Genomic DNA, 19,520 nt, shown 5'->3' on the forward strand with positions numbered 1-19,520 from the left:
TGTTCCTGTTTTACAGACGAAGAAATGAAGACTTTACCTTGACCAAAGCTAGATAGTAAAAAAGTTTCAACGCGCTCAAAACTGCTAAATTCCTGAGCGCCTGGACGCGCTTGTGTTTTGTTTTAATTGAAAGCACGGAGGCTGTGGCGTGAGGCTTTTAACTGCCCAGTAAAATGCACTGCCGAGCAAGTATACTTTAAACAGGAGGACAGGTGTTACTTAGGGGGATGATGGAGGCTGTAACCCGAAGCCTCCTTGGGCGGGGAGAGGTTTGGAAGACTTGCACCCAGCTGGGAGCTCCTCTGGCCAGGCGCTGTCTCTCACTTCCAAAGTTGGAGCTCTCCTTGGTGGGAGGGGGCGGGGAGGAGAGGAGGCCAGTGACGTCACCCCGCAGCAGGGATAAAACTCCCCGACCAACCGCAATCCCAGCTAGGTCGCAGCCCCAGGAGTTAAGCGGGTTGTCCGGTTCCGGGACTCGCCCTGCGCAGAGCACCCGTTGTTGGACCCACTCGCGGGAAAGCATCATGCCCCAGACTGTGGTCCTCCCGGGCCCTGCGCCCTGGGGCTTCAGACTCTCTGGGGGCATAGACTTCAACCAGCCTTTGGTCATCACCAGGGTAGGTGTTTTCCTCTCTCGTCTTTTGCTGCAGGTCACCTGGCGTCCAGGAGGTGAGAGGTAACCAAGAAGCCTGGGGAGGGAGGAAGGGTAGGCACTGGCAGGACCCGAGCTTCTGGCTCTCAGCTGGACTTCAGCTACAAGCTGAGTGGAATGCAGAGCAGTTTTGAGATTAACCAAGTCAGCTCACGTACTCTGCATCCCATTTTCTGGGTCCCCAGCCACATTTCCAAGAGAGGTCCACTGACGGGTGAGAGGAGGGCACCAGAGCTGGGAGTACTTTCACCTTTCCCCGCCCCGTGTCCTTTCATGTCAGACAGACACCGAGAGCAAGAAAGAGGTGCTGAGGACTCACAGTTACTTGCTGGCGCTGAACTTGCATCTGAGCAATTTTCTTGCCTGGATGAGAACTTCCGCAGGGCACAGCTTGGATTGACCAAGTTAGAACCACTCATATCAGCCCGGACGGGGAAAATATTACTAATGTGTATTCCCCCGTTTCCAGGCATTTTAGATAAATATTTTTCCAAAACTGGGAACTTGGCTGAAGAAGCCTTACCTATAATTCAAACTACAAAGAAAACCCGTGCAATAGTTTACCTGATAGAGACAACCAGTCTAATAACTCTGAAAATAAGACTTCAGTAGCAAAACCAAACTGCTTCATTGCCTGTTACGTAAAGCAGAATACAAGAGGTGGCGTGAGAAAATGAAACCCAGGGTTCCTTTTCTGTCAACAAATTTCCAGAATAATTGGTCTAGTTGATAGTTTCTCAGTGTTTTGAAAGCAATCATTTCAGTTACTACTTGCAAGCCATTTTAAACATACAGGCACAAACTTTCAGATACTACAATTTTATTTTCTAAATGCTGTACTTTTCTTACTGCCCATACTATATTTTATGAAATGTATGCTTTATAATCTGATCATTCACTGGTTTTTGAATAGGGCAAATACATGTATGTCGATATCATTTGTGACACTGTGTTTTTTAAAAATCCCAAAGCGTGTATTGCAGGGGTGCAAACAATGGGTCATTTCAAGCTTTGTTTTACATTTTTCAAAAACATATAAACACATCTGACATGTGTTTTTATATGAGACATTAAAACATGCCCCCCAGAAATGCTCTAAGTAGATTAAGCAGAAAATGCTTCCACAATCTGGGCCAACCAATTCCTTTTATAGATTTACCAATGAAAACAGTTTCCACTGTCTCTACTAAGAAGTATGTTTAGTTTAAAAGGTTCGCTTGCTCATGTCAACTATCAGAAGCTCTTGAATTATAACAAAGAATAAATCATATTAACTTAAATCCTAAAGAATAAATTATGTCATAAAGACCCTTTAATATATTTATAGAAAGAATTATCTTACTACTGGTCTGTAACATATCTGTCTAATGAATCATATGTTTGAAACTTGGGATTGTTGACTAAAAGCAACATTTATTTTAATGTAATCTCACATCTGCATTTGGACTACAAAGACTTTCAATAAATGTATTTGATGTAATGACATTTTTATATGAAGAGCCATTTTACCTTGGTTTTCTGACTCATGTCTAATGTGTATCACAACTGTGGACACTTGATTCAGTAATTAACCAGACATTATTTGTTTAAAGTTTACCTTTTCAATTATTGTAACTTCTTGGGAACAGATAACACTGAACTGTCCAGCCCCAAGTTTTCCTAAAGTCATGCATATCAGCGATTCTTGTTCAATAGTGCATGCCCTCTCACTTGGGCTTTTATGCCTCCATGGATTCTTATTAAGAATGTGTTCAGAATACTTACAGAAATGCAAAATCATTTGGATAAAAACCTAGGAGGTATTAATCAAAAGCAACTGTTATTGCTAGGTAGTAATTTGTAATTATTTTTGTAATTTTAAAAATACTCCAGAAAGGACTGATTAACATTCTGTGTGCTGCCTGCTGTCTCCAGTCCACCCTGTAGTAATTTGTAATTATTTTTGTAATTTTAAAAATACTCCAGAAAGGACTGATTAACATTCTGTGTGCTGCCTGCTGTCTCCAGTCCACCCTGCATATCCTTATATCCTTACCATACATCTTTGAAAAGTACAAGGGGCCGTTCAGCCTTCCCATTAAACATCCTTCAGTGACAGCACTATCTTGCAGAGAAGGCGCGTTCTTCAGCCTGGGCTTTTTACTATCTGTTCTGACTTCCTTTCTTCCCTGTCTCTCCCTTTCCTCCTCTCACTCCATACAAGGACAGCGATGCCCACAGCTCCCTTGCAGGGCTGTGCTTCTTGATACCTATCACTTTCTCCCAGAATCCTTTTCTCCAGCCCCAACCCATGGGCCTCTCTGCCTGTGAAAACCTATTCAGAATTTCTCCCTAAGCCCTCCTCTAACCACGAAAACCTATAGCTTTCCACCTGTCGTCTCTTATTGTCATGTCTACACCACAGAGGCTTTAGCATATCCCACTCCGTCACTTGCCTCTTGAGAACAAGAAGCCTTTATGTTGGAAACGGTTTGGTACATAGCAGCATCCGGTACATCATATATGCTATAAAATATTGCTACAAAATAAATACAGCTATAATGTCAATGACTAACATGCTCACCTTTTACAGAAATTTATTGCCATAAATAGGTAGATTGTGCTCTCACAATATGTACTCCACAATTAAGGTAACTGTCCGTTGGGTTAAGTTCTTAAGGACACAAAGAACTGAAATGCCATACTTAATGTCCTAAGAAGTTCCATACATGACAGGTATGTTCTCAAGTCACGTAACTTAGTTTTTGTCCTCCTACGAGCTAGACTGTAAGTACCCTTCCTGCCCTGTGCTGTATAAATGCAGACTATAGCGGGCCCTCAATTCATGACACTGTCGCTTTAAAATGGTATGAAAGTGACGCAGCATCATTGAGACCACACTTAGAGTATTGTTCGCTGCCTGGGCCAGCAACCGGCAGTGTGCTACTCTGTCTTGATGCTGGACAGTGGCAGTGTGCTACTCTGTCTTGATGCTGACAGTTGACTCACAGCTAGAGTCAACCACATGATCAAGAGAGCAACCGTGGGCCTCTATAGTGTATTGCCTGGCTCTACATTAAGATGTTCAGTAGATTCTGTATAATGGATTTTTTTGTTAATGTAACATGTTTTCAATTGCCTAGAAAAGTCGCATGTCTTTAGATTAGCATATCAGTGTTCCTTCAGAGATAATGGAGCCCCAACCAGACTTTGTGGAAGAGGCTCCTGGTGAATATGGTCTGGGCCAAGGCTGCTAGGTTCTTGGCCTCTTATCCAAAGAATTGAAAAGAGCGGCTCATGCAGACTTGGCAAAAGCAGCAAGCTAACTTTATTCTGAGTACAGACTGGAGAGGGTGGCACCATCAAAACTGACACTGGGCCATGGGAATGAGAGTGCTCAGGGCCCCGGTCATTGTTCTGGGCCTTTTTCATGGGATTTGGAAGAAGAGGGAGTTGGTTACCAAGGGGTGTGTGATTTAGGTATTTCTCTATATTGATGGATAGAATAGAATACATAATCATTTCTTTTGCTGCACGCGGCCCTTCCTGCAATGCATTCGGTTGCATTATAAGCACAACCGGTCACTCACAGACATAAGCTGGTCAATAGGAAATTCTAAAAGTATACTAGAAAACACAGTTCAGCCTTCGCCATGCGCAGATCTAGTGGGAATATAGTTGACAACTTAGAAACTGTCTAAATTTGATTGCTACTGGGGGTGAGAAGACACACACCTTAGAGACAGGAATGCTTGTATCCTGACATGGGGTAGGAAAGAGGTTCTGGAGGATTCTAAGACTGTTAAGTACACTATTTGGGATTGGGTGTGTGTGCATAATATATGCAAGCAAAGGGAAGAAACTGCCAAGTGCATTCTTACTGTAGGGAGTATAATAACCAAACTCGCTGTCCCAGGCTGCTGAACTATCTCCAGTGCTCTCCTACTTCAAGGACACAGGTAACCCTCTCCATCTGCTGAAGCTACGGTTCACAAAGTTATGACAAACAGTTTCTGCCGCATAATTATTCAGAAACCCACTAATCAGTGGAATAAATTTTAGTATAATTTGAAGAAACACATGCACACACACATCAAAAGGCAGGAAAATGAGCCACCAGACCCAAGATTTTTCTAAACAACACAGGCACTACATTTTGCATAAGTTAAAATGTAGGTTTAGGGAGCTTAGTTTAAGAGAGAGTGTTACCAGAGGACCTCGAAAGCGTCTGCCCTGCAGACTATCAAAGCAGACGCTGAGACTTATGGCCAACTGTTGGGCAGAGTGCATGGAATCTTATGTAAGATGTGGGAAATAGTAAGAGCTGGAGAGGACAGGAACCCCACAAGGAGAGCAACAGAACCAGAAAATTTGAACACATGGAACTTCCCAGAGACTCATACTCCAACCAAGGACTATTCATGGAGATAACCTAGAACCCCTGCAAAGATGTAGCACATGACAGTTCAGTGTCCAAGTTGGTTACATAGTAATGGGAAGAGGGACTGCCTCTGACATAATCTGATTGGCCGGCTCTTTGATCGCCTTCCCCCTGAGAAGGGAGCAGCCTTACCAGGCCACAAAAGATGGCAATGCAGCCACTCCTGATGAGAACTGATAGACTAAGATCAGAAAGAAGGAGAGGAGGACCTCCCCTATCAGTGGAGTTGGGGAGGGGCATGCATGAAGAAGGGGGAGGGAAGGTGGGGGATCAGGAGGGGAGATACAAAGTGAATAAAGAATAATTAAAAATAAAAAAGAGAGTGTGTTACATGACAGTTCAAACCTGAAATGCCTCCCACTGCATCGCCTGCAGTCTTTAGCTCATGGTGCAATGGTAAAGGCTGAGGAGCTTTCAGGAAGTAGGGCCTGGCTGATGGAGGTAGTCACTAGAGCCAAGAACTTACAGAGAGTGGATATTTCAGACACTGTATTTCACAGAATAATGTTTGAGGTTCACATCGCTACGTGAGCGTCTTTTGGTTTGGAGGTTGGTTCTGGTTGTTTATTTAGTTTTTTGTTATTTGGGTTTTGTGGTTGTTGTTTGGATTGTTTTCTGTAAAGAAGATCCTAAGGGTTCCTCTGGAAATCTCCTGACCATCAGGAAGTGGGCATACTATCCCAGACAAGTCACAAGTTGTTGACATTTGTAATTCCAACATGGAATGCAGCAGAAGCTCAAGTTGTTCACACATCGTGAAGTGAGTGGAGATCTGGGGCTGCTATGTCTTTTCCTCCCTTTTTCCCCCTCCCTCCTCCTCCGAGAGCTTCGGGATCAGTGTGGCTGTGAATGCTGTGTGGACCTGAATACCAGCTCAGAGTGTGTTAATGCTTGCAGACACACGTACTCACACACGCATTCACACACGCACTCACAAACACACTCACACACGTACACACACACTCACACACACACAAACACACTCGCACACACACACAAACACACTCGCACACACACAAACACACTCACACACACTCATACACGCACCCACAAGCACACATTCACACGAATTCACAAACACACACTCACATACATACCCTCACACACTCACAAACACACACATGTACACGGTCTATTTCCTCAATCTAAACTTTATTTGAAATTTGAAAACTTACGATGGGATGTTTGTAGTTGGTCACAATCTTTTCCCAGGAAAAGATTTCCCTAGGGCAGTAGAACGATTGACATGAACAAAACCCTGTGTAATTTGTGGTAGCAAAGACTGTGTCTACAGAGGGTTCATATGTCCATAATGTTGATAACAAAATACCCTGTTAAGTGAAAAGCACCAAGCGAGAATAATTATAATTTAGATGGATCTCTTCCCTTTGAGACGCTCATGTATCAGTGGAAGAAGGCATGTGCATAAACTAATGACATACTGGTCCAAAATTCCCCAAGAAACATATGGCTTAAGAGCCAGCAGGAGGCACAGTAGTCGGGAGAGTCCCCACAGCGAGGCTGCATGGAGCAGTGGAAGAGCCTGTGCCAATGAGTGAAACAACCACAGGAAAAAAATTCGGATTTTTCACTGAGTAAATAACCCCACATGAGTAGCTTACAATATCTGAGCATCAACTTTCTCATATTAAAACAGCAGTAACAGTTAAGCCAGATAATAGGCCTCAATCATAATAATATTATCATGACAGTAAATTAATTGTTTTCAGCTTAAACTACATATTAAAATTATGCAGGTCACTTCAAAAACACCTATGCTCAGGGTCATGAGGACATTTTGCTGTAAATGATACGAGAATGGTCACTCTGGAAACTCCCAGAGTACCAGTTCTTGGAGGGACTTATATGCCTGTCAAGGCTTCCAAAGTTCATTTGGTAGGAAATGGGGGAACAACAGTGGTTGACATGAAGAGCCCAAATCATCTAAGATATTTGTAAATAACACAGTTCCTAGGTCCTTTCCTAGAGACTCGGAGTTTTGACCCCAGACATCTGGTACAGGATGAAGTCTTTATGGCCAACAAGGACCTCAGGTGATTCTTATAGTTGAGACGTTTAAAATCATGATGCTAGAGTGATTGACAGCAGGCCTATGGCCAATTATCTCTCTGGTATCTTTAATAAAAACTTTAATGAACACAAATATGAAAGAATTCATTTTAAAACCCTATGCTTCATTTCACCTCTCTGTTCTCTCAATTAGAGAAAGCATAGTAATAAAAATCTATGGGCACACTACAAAGATACAATGTAATAGTATAATGGTAGAACATTAAAATAACATAGTAGTATAAATTAATCATGGATAGTGGATTCTTACACCTTAGTAAATGGTTTAACTTACAAAAACAGTCAAATTAGTAGTCATTTCAGTCGTTAGTCATTCTATTAATCAGACCTGCTGAACTAGAAAACTAGGAACAATTAAAAGCAATATATGTCTCCTCTCTCTATCCATTTTCTACCTGACCCATCCATCTGTGGAGGGCTAAAAATAGTACCATGTTGAAAACAAAGTCAGAAGTGGGTTCTCGCCATCAGTAGCCACATTCCCTAGTTGACATCCATTCTGGTTTCATTTCTATTGCTGTGACACAGCACCCTGACCGAAAGCCACAATAGAGGCAAGGGGGTTTGTCTCAGCTTCTAATTCCAGATCACATTTATCACTGAAGGAAGCAAGAGGGAACCCACGACAGGCCTTCTTCCTATTTCACACAGCATTTATACTCATTTCACAGCCAAGACATAAAGCAGAAACTATGGAGGGGGCTGTGTGCCAGCTGGATAGCTTGTACTAGTTTTTTTCTACTCAGTTCATGACCACCTGCCTAGGGATGATATGGCTGACAATAACTGGGTCTTTCAACATCAATCAACAGTCAAGACAATCCCCTACAGACATGCCCACGGATCAATTTAATCTAAGTGGTTCCTCAGTTGAGGCTGTCCTTTCAGACAACTCTACTCTGTGTCGAGATGACAGCTAAAGCTAACCAGGCCAGCTTCTGAAATGCCTGGCGAAGTGGCCCTGTAGCTGCTCTCAGCTCAGCAGGAAGCCCTGGGTTGCAGTCCTTTCTGCCCAGCCTATCATGGAGCATTACTGAGACAATGAAACCAATTTGACAGCTTTTCTTTTTTTTAAATTTTTTAATTTTTTATATTAATCACAGTTTATTTACTTTGTATCCCAGCTGTAGCAACCTCCCTCATTTCCTCCCAATCCTACCCTTCCTCCCACATCTCCTCCTTGCCCCTCTCTAAGTCCACTGATAGGAGAGGTCCTCCTCCCCTTCCATTTGACCCTAGTTTATCAGGTCTCATCAGGACTGGCTGCAATGTCCTCCTCTATGGCCTAGCAGGACTGCTCCTCCCTCGGGGGGGCGGGGCAGAGAGCCTGCCACTGAGTTCATGTCAGAGACAGTCCCTGTTCCCCTTATTAGGAAAACCCCCTTGGATGCTAAGCTGCCATGGGCTACGTCTGAGCAGGGATTCTAGGTTATATACATGCATGGTCCTTGGTTGGAGAATCAGTCTCAAAAAAGGCACCCATGCCCAGACACATTTGGTCCTTGTGGAGCTCCTGTCCTCTCCAGGTCTTACTAACTCCCCCTTCTTTCATATGCTTCCCTGTACTCTGCCCAAGATTTGGTTATGAGTCTCAGCATCTGTTCTGATACACTGCTAGGTAGAGTCTTTCAGAGGTCCTCTATGGTAGGCTCCTGTCCTGTTTTTTGTTTTCTCCTACTTCCAATGTCCATCCCATTTGTCTTTCTAAGTAAGTGTTGATCATCTTACACTGGGACGTCCTTCTTGTTTAGCTTCTTTAGATGCACAGGTTTTAGTGTATTTATCCTATCTTATAGGTCTAGGAAACCAATTTTTAAGATGTAGCATTTTTTATAAGGATAAGATAAAATTCTTTTTTGTTGTTGTTGTTGCTATTTTTTTTCATTTATTTATTTATTTATTTATTTATTTATATAGCATTCTGCCTGCATGTGAGCCAGAAGAGGGCACCAGATCTCACTATAGATGGTTATGAGCCACCCTGTGGTTGCTGGGAATTGAACTCAGGATCTTTAGGAAGAACAGCCAGTGTTCTTAACCTCTGAGCCATCTCTCCAGGCCAAGATAAAATTCTTAATGTTAGTATTTACTATTAATTTTAGTGCCTTTTAGTATATAAAATATTTGGTTTTGATATTTAGATGTCTGCTCAACATATAAAGCCAATATTTATTACTTGTTCAACCTTTCAGTTCTGATGTCTGTTTAAAATGTGTATAGACATTTAACCCACCCAGCAGCACTGAGTACAAGTACAGATATATATATGTGTGTGTGTGTGTGTGTGTGTGCATACATGTACACAGCTCTATTTTCCATACATCATAATCAAAGCTAAAACAGAAAAAAAATAGTTAACTATTTCCAGATCCAGATTGAGTGTTCTACAACTTGAGTCTTTTCAACTGTATCATTAAACCTAAGAAGGCCTCTACAAACAGACACATTCAGCCTCATTTAATGTTTTAGCCCATTCTGACCTTAGAAGCTTAAAGACAGAAAGCGCTGCCCTTGGCATTTTATATTGAAAGAATATTAAATGATTAGGGTTATTTTTATCCGTACAAGGGCCATTGAGGATGGAAACTTTTCTAACAGTCTTGGGTTCAGGAGAACTTCTAAATGAAAGTAGATATGAAGTAACTTCCAAAGGCCAAGATGTAATTATCCCAGTTCTCCTCACCAATCTTCTATTAGCTGTTCCCACTAGAAAATCTTCATGACACAGAAACTAACCAAGCACAATAGGCAACCTAATGATAGCACTGGAGACCTAGGGCACATGAGAACTTACTATCTTTGCAATTTTATTTATTTAGATGAGCTTGAATCTTGCTAAGGACTCAGAATGGAACAGAATAAGCCAATGGAAAACAGCAAATTGACTCTTAATCCTAGAGTAACATATCAGGAACAACAGAGTTTATTCCTGGAGCGATCAGAGGTTTGAAGTCAGACTCATGGGTAATTGTGATTTACATTGCCAGTTTCCAAACATAACCATGGCAAGTTTGCAATAATAAATGTAAACTAGCTGGGGGGAAGGGACTCGGTAGGAAGAGCACTTCCTACAATAACATGAGGATCTGAGTTCAGCCCCCAGATAATATTTCTGGCATGGCTGGACCTGTTACCCAGTCACAGTGGAGTGGTGGAAACAAGAGGCTTCTACCCAGGCAGCCTAGCAGGAAAATGGGGAGTTACAGGTACAATAAGAGAGCCTGTCTCAAAGTAAATAAGGAAGAAAATGATAAAGTAGGACAACTAACATCCTCCTCTGTATGAGCACACATAAGGATGCATACAATTGTGCCTGTGAGTGTGTACACACAGAGAGAGGGGGGAAGGAAGAGAAAGATCACATAAACACAAAACATACACATCCATAATTTTTGAGTATACCAGCTTTTTCCTCATAAGCCCTGATTTAAATGACCCTTTCATTCATTCCTCAGTTTTTCGTTTACTAAATCTAAACATGGGGAAATACACTGTGAAATTCAGATACTCCTTGACCAATGATGGGGTTATACCCTGATAACACCATCCAGAGTTGAAACTACTGCAAGATGAAAATGCACACTACATCTTGATGGGTTTAACACACCCAACACCATAGTTTACAAGTGGCATACACTTACTCATCTACCCTGAACTTCACAATCAGATCTCTCTAGGTGTGTCTCTCTGCACTCTCGCTCTCTCTCTCTCTTTCTCTCTCTCTCTCTCTCTCTCTCTCTCTCTCTCTCTCTCTCTCTCTCCATCCCCTCCCCTGTCTGATGACTTGACCTGGGGCTCCGTCTGCTGCTACCCCCTAACATCATTAGCAGGTGTTCTACTGAAAATCACTGACTAAGTAAAAGACCAAACTACAGAACCCAAAGAGAAGTTCTGAATTTATGCACCTTTTGACCTTGCTAATGCTGAAAACTCACCAGTCAAGTCAGCATGAGTCAGTCACGTTCCATCAGATAAGCTTGCACTCTAGTTGAGAAGACAGAGATACACAAGTAACTAAACAAACACAAAATCAAAAGTAATCTTCATGAAGGAAATGAACAAGCTATAAAGATAAATGAGGAGGTCAGGGGAGTAGGGAAGGATAGGATGCTTCGGAACTTTGGGGGATTTTTCTAACATGCATTATTTGCACCTAATCCTAAAGGATAAGAAGGAGCCACCAGGTAAGGAGTATTTCATACAGAAATATCTCTGCATGTAAAACCTTAAGGAGGTTCATCCTCTTTGCCTTTCGGGATGGGGATTGAGCATTTTAATTAGAATTCTCCCTCTTGATGAGTTCCGTTAGATGTACAAATTTTAGTAGGTTTATCCTATATTGTATGTCTATATGAGTGAGTATATACTGTGTGTGTCTTTCTGCTTCTGGGACAGCTCACTCAGGATGATTCTTTCCAGTTCCCACCATTTACCTGCAAATTTCATGATTTCCTTAATATTCCACTGTGTAGATGTACCACAATTTTTGTATCCATTCCTCAGTTCAGGGGCATCTGGGTTGTTTCCAGCTTCTGGCTATTACAAATAAAGCTGCTACAAACATGATTGAGCAAATGTCCTTATTGTGTACTTGAGCCTCTTTTGGATATATGCCTAGGAGTGGTATGGCTGGATCTTGAGGAAGCGCTATTCCTAGTTGTTTGAGAAAGGGCCAGATTGCTCTCCAGAGTCATTGTACAAGTTTACATTCCCACCAGCAGTGGAGGAAGGTTCCCCTTTCTCCACAACCTCTCCAGCATGTGTTGTCACTTGAGTTTTTGATCTTGGCCATTCTGATGGGTGTAAGGTGAAATCTCAGGATCGTTTTGATTTGCATTTTCCTGATGACTAATGAGGTTGAGCATTTCTTCAAGTGTTTCTCTGCCATTAAATATTCCTCTATCAAGAATTCTCTGTTAAGCTCTGTTCCCCATTTTTTAATTGGATTACTTGGTTTGTTGCTTTTCACAGCTTCTTTAGTTCTTTATATATACTGGATATTAGTCCTCTGTCAGATAGATATCCAGTTAGACCGGCACCATTTGTTGAAGATGCTGTCTTTTTTCCATTGTATGGTTTTGACATCTGACAAAGTGTCCATAAGTGTTGGGTTTATTTCTGGGTCTTCTGTTCGGTTCCATTGATCCACCATTCTGTTTCTATGCCAGTACCATGTAGTTTTTATTACTGTTGCTCTATAGTACAGCTTAAGATCAGGGATGTAGATACCTCCAGAAGATCTTTTATTGTAGAAGATTATTTTAGTAATTCTGGGTTTCTTGTTATTCCATATGAAGTTGAGAATTTTTCTTTTAAGGTCTGTAAAGAATTGTGTTGGTAATTTGATGGGAATTGCATTGAATCTGTAGATTGCTTTTGGTAAGATGGCCATTTTTACTATGTTAATACTGCCAAGCCATGAGCATGGGAGATATTTCCATCAAGTACCGAAGTTGCCAAAAATGTAGAAAACCTCCATCTCAAAAAGGAAATTTGTGGCTAACACAAAAATTATTGGTTTTCAACAAAGAAAATATTCACGGCTGTAGGTATATAAAATACTTAAAAGATGATGAGAGATAAAATGGTACTTAAGATGTAGCTAGTATGAAAATTATTTAACATAATAAAATATCACTAATACAACTGATCAACTGAGAGGGCCTTTAAAATTAGATCTAAGATTTCACAACAAGCGAAACATTGAAAATATTGCGAGGATAACATACAAAACCTGCTGGATATTGGGTCTTAAATGGTGTCTTATTTCTTTCAGATCACTCCAGGAAGCAAGGCGGCAGCTGCCAACCTGTGTCCTGGAGATGTCATCCTGGCTATCGATGGCTTCGGTACGGAGTCCATGACCCACGCTGATGCACAGGACAGGATTAAAGCAGCAGCCTACCAGCTGAGTCTCAAGATTGACAGGTGCACCTTGACTAACTGGGTCAAAACTTGATCTGTTTTTTTTTTTTTTTTTTTTTTTTTTTTTTCAGGAGAACCTGAATCAGAGCTCTAAATGGTCTCATCTGCCTCTTGAGAATGTCATAGACCTACAATTTTGATGGAGTTTTGTTTTTGGTTTTTTGTTGTTTGGTTTTTTTTTATGTATCAGCTACTTTATTTTTGTATTCACTGAAATTAGTCAATCTAGCATTTGTGGATGAACCATTAAAAAAAAAAAACATTTTTCTGAAGTGTCAAAACTAAAATGGTGCAGAGAAATGACTTCTTCATAGCAGCTCAGGCACTTGCTACTTTGTACTTCTACAAAGTAGAATGAGCAGCTGACCATACCTGTGATATGGAATAAGACTGAGAGAAGCTCTATAAAGAATCTCTTGATTTTCCCAGGTGTGACCATGTTAAATTGGGTCGCTAATATCCTTTATACTCTCTGCTGTTTTGTACAGAGTCATATCAAAAGACCATTATGAGGTGTGAAGAACACGACGTGCATATGTTAAATATGCAAATATTTCTAGCCCCACCCCCTAAAGTAGAAATCCAACTCAAGTTCTTAGGAGAGCCTTGATATGAAGCTGAAAATAATGAACTAACAATTGGTAATAGTGGCCTTTTGCATGAGATTGTCATGTTGCTGTTATACTCACAATCATCTCCACAGGTACAGGAGACTCAACCCATTAGCCATCCATAAGCGTCATGAAGTGAAATAGATTTTCTCTTGGCGCCTACTCTTCTGAGCCACAGATGCAGTAACAGCACTGGACAAACCGTTGCTCTTTGATGCCAGTCACAGAGCCCTGTGGCCCATCTCTCCCTGCTCCTGTGGTGGCCTTAGCAGGGTAGGAGAGGAGAGAGACTGGAGCTTTACTCCTGGTGTATTATTTTTTATTAATTATAGTTTATTCACTTTGTTATCCCAGCTGTAGCCCCCTTTCCCACTCCCTCTCTATCTTTACTTTCCTCCCTCATCTCCTCCCTGCCCCTCTCCAAGTCCACTGATGGGGGGAAGGTCCTCCACCCCTTCCTTCTGACCCTAGCCTATCAGGTCTCATCAGGACTGGCTGCATTGTCTTCCTCTGTGACCTGGTAAGGCTGCTCCCAACTCAGGGGGAGGTGATCAAAGAGCCAGCCACTGAGTTTATGTCAGAGACAGTCCCTGTTACCCTTACTAGGAAACCCAGTTGGAGAGAGCTGCCATGGGCTACATCTATGCAGAGGTACTTGGTTATCTCCATACATGGACCTTGGTTAGAATATCAGTCTCAGAAAAGACCCCTTTGTGTAGATTTTTTGGTTTTGTTGCTCTCCTTGTGGAGCTCCTGGCCCTTCCAGGTCTTTCTATCTCCCCCTTCTTTCATAAGGTTCCCTGCATTCTGCCCAAAGTTTGGTTAGGAGTCTCAGCATCTGCTTTGATACCCTACTGGGTAGAGTCTTTCAGAGGCCCCCTATGGCAGGCTCCTGTCCTGTTTTTCTCCCTCTTCCAAGATCTATCTCGTTTGCCTTTCTGAGTGAGGATTTATCATCTTACCCAGGATCCTCCTTCTTGCTTAGCTTCTTTAGGTGTATAGATTTTAGTATGTTTATCCTATATTATATGTCTAATAGGAATAGCTATACATATATATAGGCATATATCCAAACTATGCTCAATTATACAACAGGACATTTGCTCAACCATGCTCATAGCAGCTTTACTTATAATAGCCAGAACCTGGAAACAACCCAGATGTCCCTCATTTGAGGAATGGATACAGAAATCGCGGTACATTTACATAATGGAATACTATTCAGCAATTAAAAACAAGGAAATGATGAAATTTGCAGGCAAATGGTGGGATCCAGAAAAGATCATCCTGAGTGAGGTATCCCAGAAGCAGAAAAGACACACATGGTATAATAATGTGTATTTAAAAAGAAGCGCCATCTGGATTTAGAGTTTGCAAACTTTGTTTATTTGCAGGGCAGAAACCCGCTTGTGGTCTCCACAGGTGTCTGAAGATGGAAAAGCGCATCCTTTCAAAATCAATTTAGAAGCTGAGCCACAGGTATGAAGAGTCATGTTTTCTGTTCAAGGGTGGGAGTCTCCCAGTGCGAAAAGGTGGCAGGTCTAAAAATCAGAACAAGTCACCCATGAAGCTTTGAATCTACTCTCTATGATTAATTTTTATTATTCATGTTTTCTTACATCCAGGGAAAAACAGAGGAAGTGTCTTGGTAAAAAAAAAAATCTCTTTAAAAATCAAGTCTATTCTTTGACCTTGGGAGATATAGGCAAGGTTGCTCCAAGGTTGGTGCCAGTGTGGAATAGACAGAAAGTTCAGCCCAGGCCATCCAGGGCTATATATTGAAACCATGATACACAAAGAGAGAGAGAGAGAGAGAGAGAGAGAAACACACCTTCTCATTAGGAACAATTTCACTAAATCTGGAGTCCACTTTTTTTTAAATGTCTTGTGATAGACTTCTGCCAAATAAATGGCCATGATGTAAGTTAAGAACTTTAAATTGTTCCAATCAAGCAAAATAAAAACTAGGCTGAGCCATTTGAAACAGGTGCCTCTAATCTAAGTTACTGTGTTCTTCAATCCTGAAGGTCTTTGCAGAGGTCTTATTTTGACATCCTTCTTTCATTCTCAGTTCTGATATTCTATAATTAAATTTACTTTACCCCAAAAGAATTGAATTGTGTTATCACAGAGATATTCTGCTGGTGCAGCTGACTTACGAAAACTAAAGGACTTTTCCCTTGAGGCAACCCTGTCTCATAAGCCACGTGAATCGAATCATCTGATGATGCTTATCTGCCTATATCTACTTTCAGAAAATCCGCCCTCCCCAAAGCTGAAATTGAATCAAACCTCAATTATAATGCACTGGAAAATCTAATTAAGAACAGGGTTTTAGAACCTCTGCTTGGAAGCTAGCTGCCAAGGCCTACAGAAACAAAGATGTGTATTTAATATCTTTGAAATAAGCTTTCCTATTAAAATGCTAGATGTTTCTAGTGTGTAGTTTTCTATATACCTAACGAAGACTGTCTGAGAACAGATTTAGAGCTCACACTTCAGCACCCTTCCCCTTTCCAGCTTCATTGCCCTTTGAGTTTGTCCTCCATGTTTTCTACCTCGCCCAGCAGGGCTCTGTTTTCTCTTCACAAAATAGACAGAGCACAAGATAAGGACAAGTATCACCTAGGCTACTCAATGATTTAAATAAACCAGCATAAGCAAAGGCCTGACACCAGTCAAAAGAGTGGGAGTCCTTGTGCTAAGGGTCTTCTCTCCTTAACCCCAAAACTGTCAGAAGCCTCCCCAACTTTCCTGACAATACACCTGCTTACGTAAGGGACTGTTGTCTTCACTGCCGCTGTGTGACAAGGAAAAGTCGCTCCCTCGTGACTATTACAGACCATTCAAAATTGCGCTCCTTCAAAGCTTCGTTTTAGTTAAAATACAATTCCTTCCCCGAGACACACACAGAGAAAAGGAAACAACACGTAGCCTGTAGGTGGAAGAATTTATAAGACTCTTCCCCTAGCTTTTGACTAAAAGTAAAGGGAGAGTCTGCCCCTAAAAAACTATGAGCAAAAAGAAGGGTAAATGGGCCTCAAAGAAAATGAACAGGATATAGAATATTCTAAAGACAAGAGCCACTTGTCTGTTTTCCTTACTGAGATTGCCCCAGGCAGAGCCTGCAGCAAGAACCCAGGAAATTGCAGATTAATGAAAGAGTGTAGTTAGAGGGCTGGAGCACAGACTGAGCAATTCCCAGCAACGAACCCAGGATAGACCCTGGGACCAATTCTCAGAGGCTGCTCCTCCAACTGTTAAGTTCTGTGTGATCCTGGAAGATGAGTGGCATATTTAGGTCAGGTAAGACTTTCATTCTTCAGAGTAAGTGAGAAAACGATGGAAAAGATGGGAGAGGTAATACAGACCGCCTATCCTCTATTAAAAATGCTTAGGACCAGAAACTTTAGGTTAGTTTGAAACATTTGCCTGTGCACAATGAGATACTTGATCAAAGAGACACACGCCTAAACACAAAATTTAATTTTACCTTTTTTTTTTTTAACATCTTGACACTCAGGGCTCAGGGTAATGAGCCCTCCGATTTAATCAGGACCCACTGCATGAGGCCAGGCATGGCAGTTCTGCTTATGACATCATATCCTTGCTCAAAACGTTTCTCTTTTTGGAGCAGTTTGGATTTATAGGTTTGGGATCAGGGAATGCTCAACCTGTAAGCACAGTAAAGAGAGCTCTGAAAGCCACTGGTGGCTCACCCTGGCATGCTAGAGTCCAGTGACATTAGCACAAGGAGCTGTAAGCTGAAACACAAAGCTGTATGTGTATACACAACCCTATGCAGAAACGCACAAGATTTGCTAACCTCCCATCCACGGGGGCTCATCATGTAGAGGCAATGCATATGGAAAAGGAGATCCCCTGCCCCTTCGGCGTGCACCTGTTGACCGTCCAGTGGACAGAGTCTCTAGAAAGCAATGGACGAAATTCCCCATTTCTTTGACCATCCACAGCCACATGGAACACTGCATGACATGCACCCTTTTGCGAATTGCATTCCTACCCCAAGTTTCTCCTTCTTTTTAAATCTCTAACACATCAACATGAGAAGTAAAGCCTGGGGTCACTAAACAGGTTCAATTGATGGGCCAAACTCTGGGAGACACTGAATCACAGCTGTCACTCTCACCCCATAAGGATTCACTGAGCCAAGGTGAACTTAAGCCATGAAGGAAGTCTGCATTCTGTTACCATCTCTTCAGAATTTAGGGCCAATGATAATTCCTGAACTGCAGTGGAAAAAGAGGGCTCTTTTGCAAGAAGATCTCTGTATGCATTAATTTCTGAATATCACTCTTCTAAGAAGTAGCTTTTAAAGCATAATTCAAATATTAAATATTTTGTCCTCTTGTTAATCATTTTATTAACCCAGACATTCTGAACTTAAGGGTTAGCAAATACCAATTTATACACACATATATATATTTTACAACTCTACAAATAGGAAAAAGGAAATGAATTTCTTTTTTTTTTTAAGCAAAAAAAAAAAATTTGACGATTAGGTTAACAGCTACAGCAGGCATTCAGATGGAGCCTTTTAAAATTCCATACATTTGAGTCATGTTCTTACTGGTTCCCTCTCCAAGAAGCCAGTGTTTGACGGCTCAGAGATAAGAACAATCTCAGCTCTCCCCATCATCAAAGGGTTTCCATTTGTGCAGCTCTTCAGACAGATTGCAGCGTGAACGGTGCACACAGCACAGGCATCTGGTCCACCAAACAGCTGCATTTCAGGGCAGCTCTGGCCATCTGCGTGTCCTGGGTACAATGCAGAGACAGTTTCTCCTAACAGATTATACGTCTGTGGCCTTTGCATTGGGAGGGGGAAAAAAAAACAATATTTAAGTAATGTGCTGACTTAAAATGTTTTTTTCACTTTTCCCCCTTAATGAGAACTGTGTAAACAGATCAACCTTCTGGGAAGCAGAGGTGTGTCAGCTGGGGAACCAAATGCCATCAGTGCACTTTAAATGCTACTATAGGTGAAAGGTCAAATGGCAACAAACAGTAAAATACTTGAGTTCTTGGTTCTCAACCCAAGTCAAGTTATTATAGTAAATATTATGACCTTTGGTATGCGATAAAATACTTTTCTTATTTTAACCAGACTACACACAAAGTGAAACACTATGTCCAGTTATCTAAAACCAAGACCAAGGAACAGCATGTTGAGATATATATGATGTTTTTATATCATCCTGTAAGTTTAGACTTGGGGACTTTCCCTTACACAATTATAGTAACTGTTATAAAGTTTTAATAGTTAGATCTTTTTTTCCATCTTCCATCCTATCACTAAATAGAGAAGTTTTGTTTTTATAGATTCAGATTTGAGTCTTAGGCTTCTAAAAGACCTAAAAAAAAAGTTGTTCAGATCAGTTTCCAACAATGGAATGAATTCATTCCCCTTGAGCTTGGTGGTCTGTGAGTAGGGCTCTGGCATTTTTCTAAACAAGACATCACTCTAGATGGCTGTGTGGTTAGTCCTTCCCCAAAGCTTTCTTCCTCAAATAAACAATTATTCTCATTTCTGCTTAATAGCAGTCACATAACTCAAAAGTATGATGTACCAACCTTAAAGGTATGATGTACCAACCATAGCAAGAAAGATGCTTTTCAGAAACAAAGAAAAAAAATGGCTCTATCCAAGCAGGAAGAACATTCTGCCCATGTCTTTGTGAAGAACTATGTCTTCCTATTATAAGTGCAGACACAGTTTGGTTCCATAAAATCAACTTTAATCTCCAATGTTTTGGTAACTCTAGAAGGCGCTATACAAGGCAAGCTTTCACCAACGTTT

At 41.3% G+C, this 19,520-nt stretch overlaps 1 protein-coding gene across 1 annotated transcript in view; it reads left to right on the forward strand.

The window, feature by feature from the left end:
- The first annotated feature begins 418 nt into the window (after nucleotides 1–418).
- Nucleotides 419–19,520, forward strand: part of Pdlim3 (PDZ and LIM domain 3) — a 32,816-nt gene continuing 13,714 nt past the window's right edge. Inside the window, 3 exon segments of the mRNA XM_060381714.1 lie at nucleotides 419–617; nucleotides 12,940–13,091; nucleotides 15,094–15,178. Coding sequence (XP_060237697.1) covers nucleotides 525–617; nucleotides 12,940–13,091; nucleotides 15,094–15,178 — 330 coding nt within the window. The 5' untranslated portion in view covers nucleotides 419–524.

Source organism: Meriones unguiculatus, chromosome 4 (genome assembly GCF_030254825.1).
Source record: "Meriones unguiculatus strain TT.TT164.6M chromosome 4, Bangor_MerUng_6.1, whole genome shotgun sequence".
NCBI lineage: Eukaryota > Metazoa > Chordata > Mammalia > Rodentia > Muridae > Meriones > Meriones unguiculatus.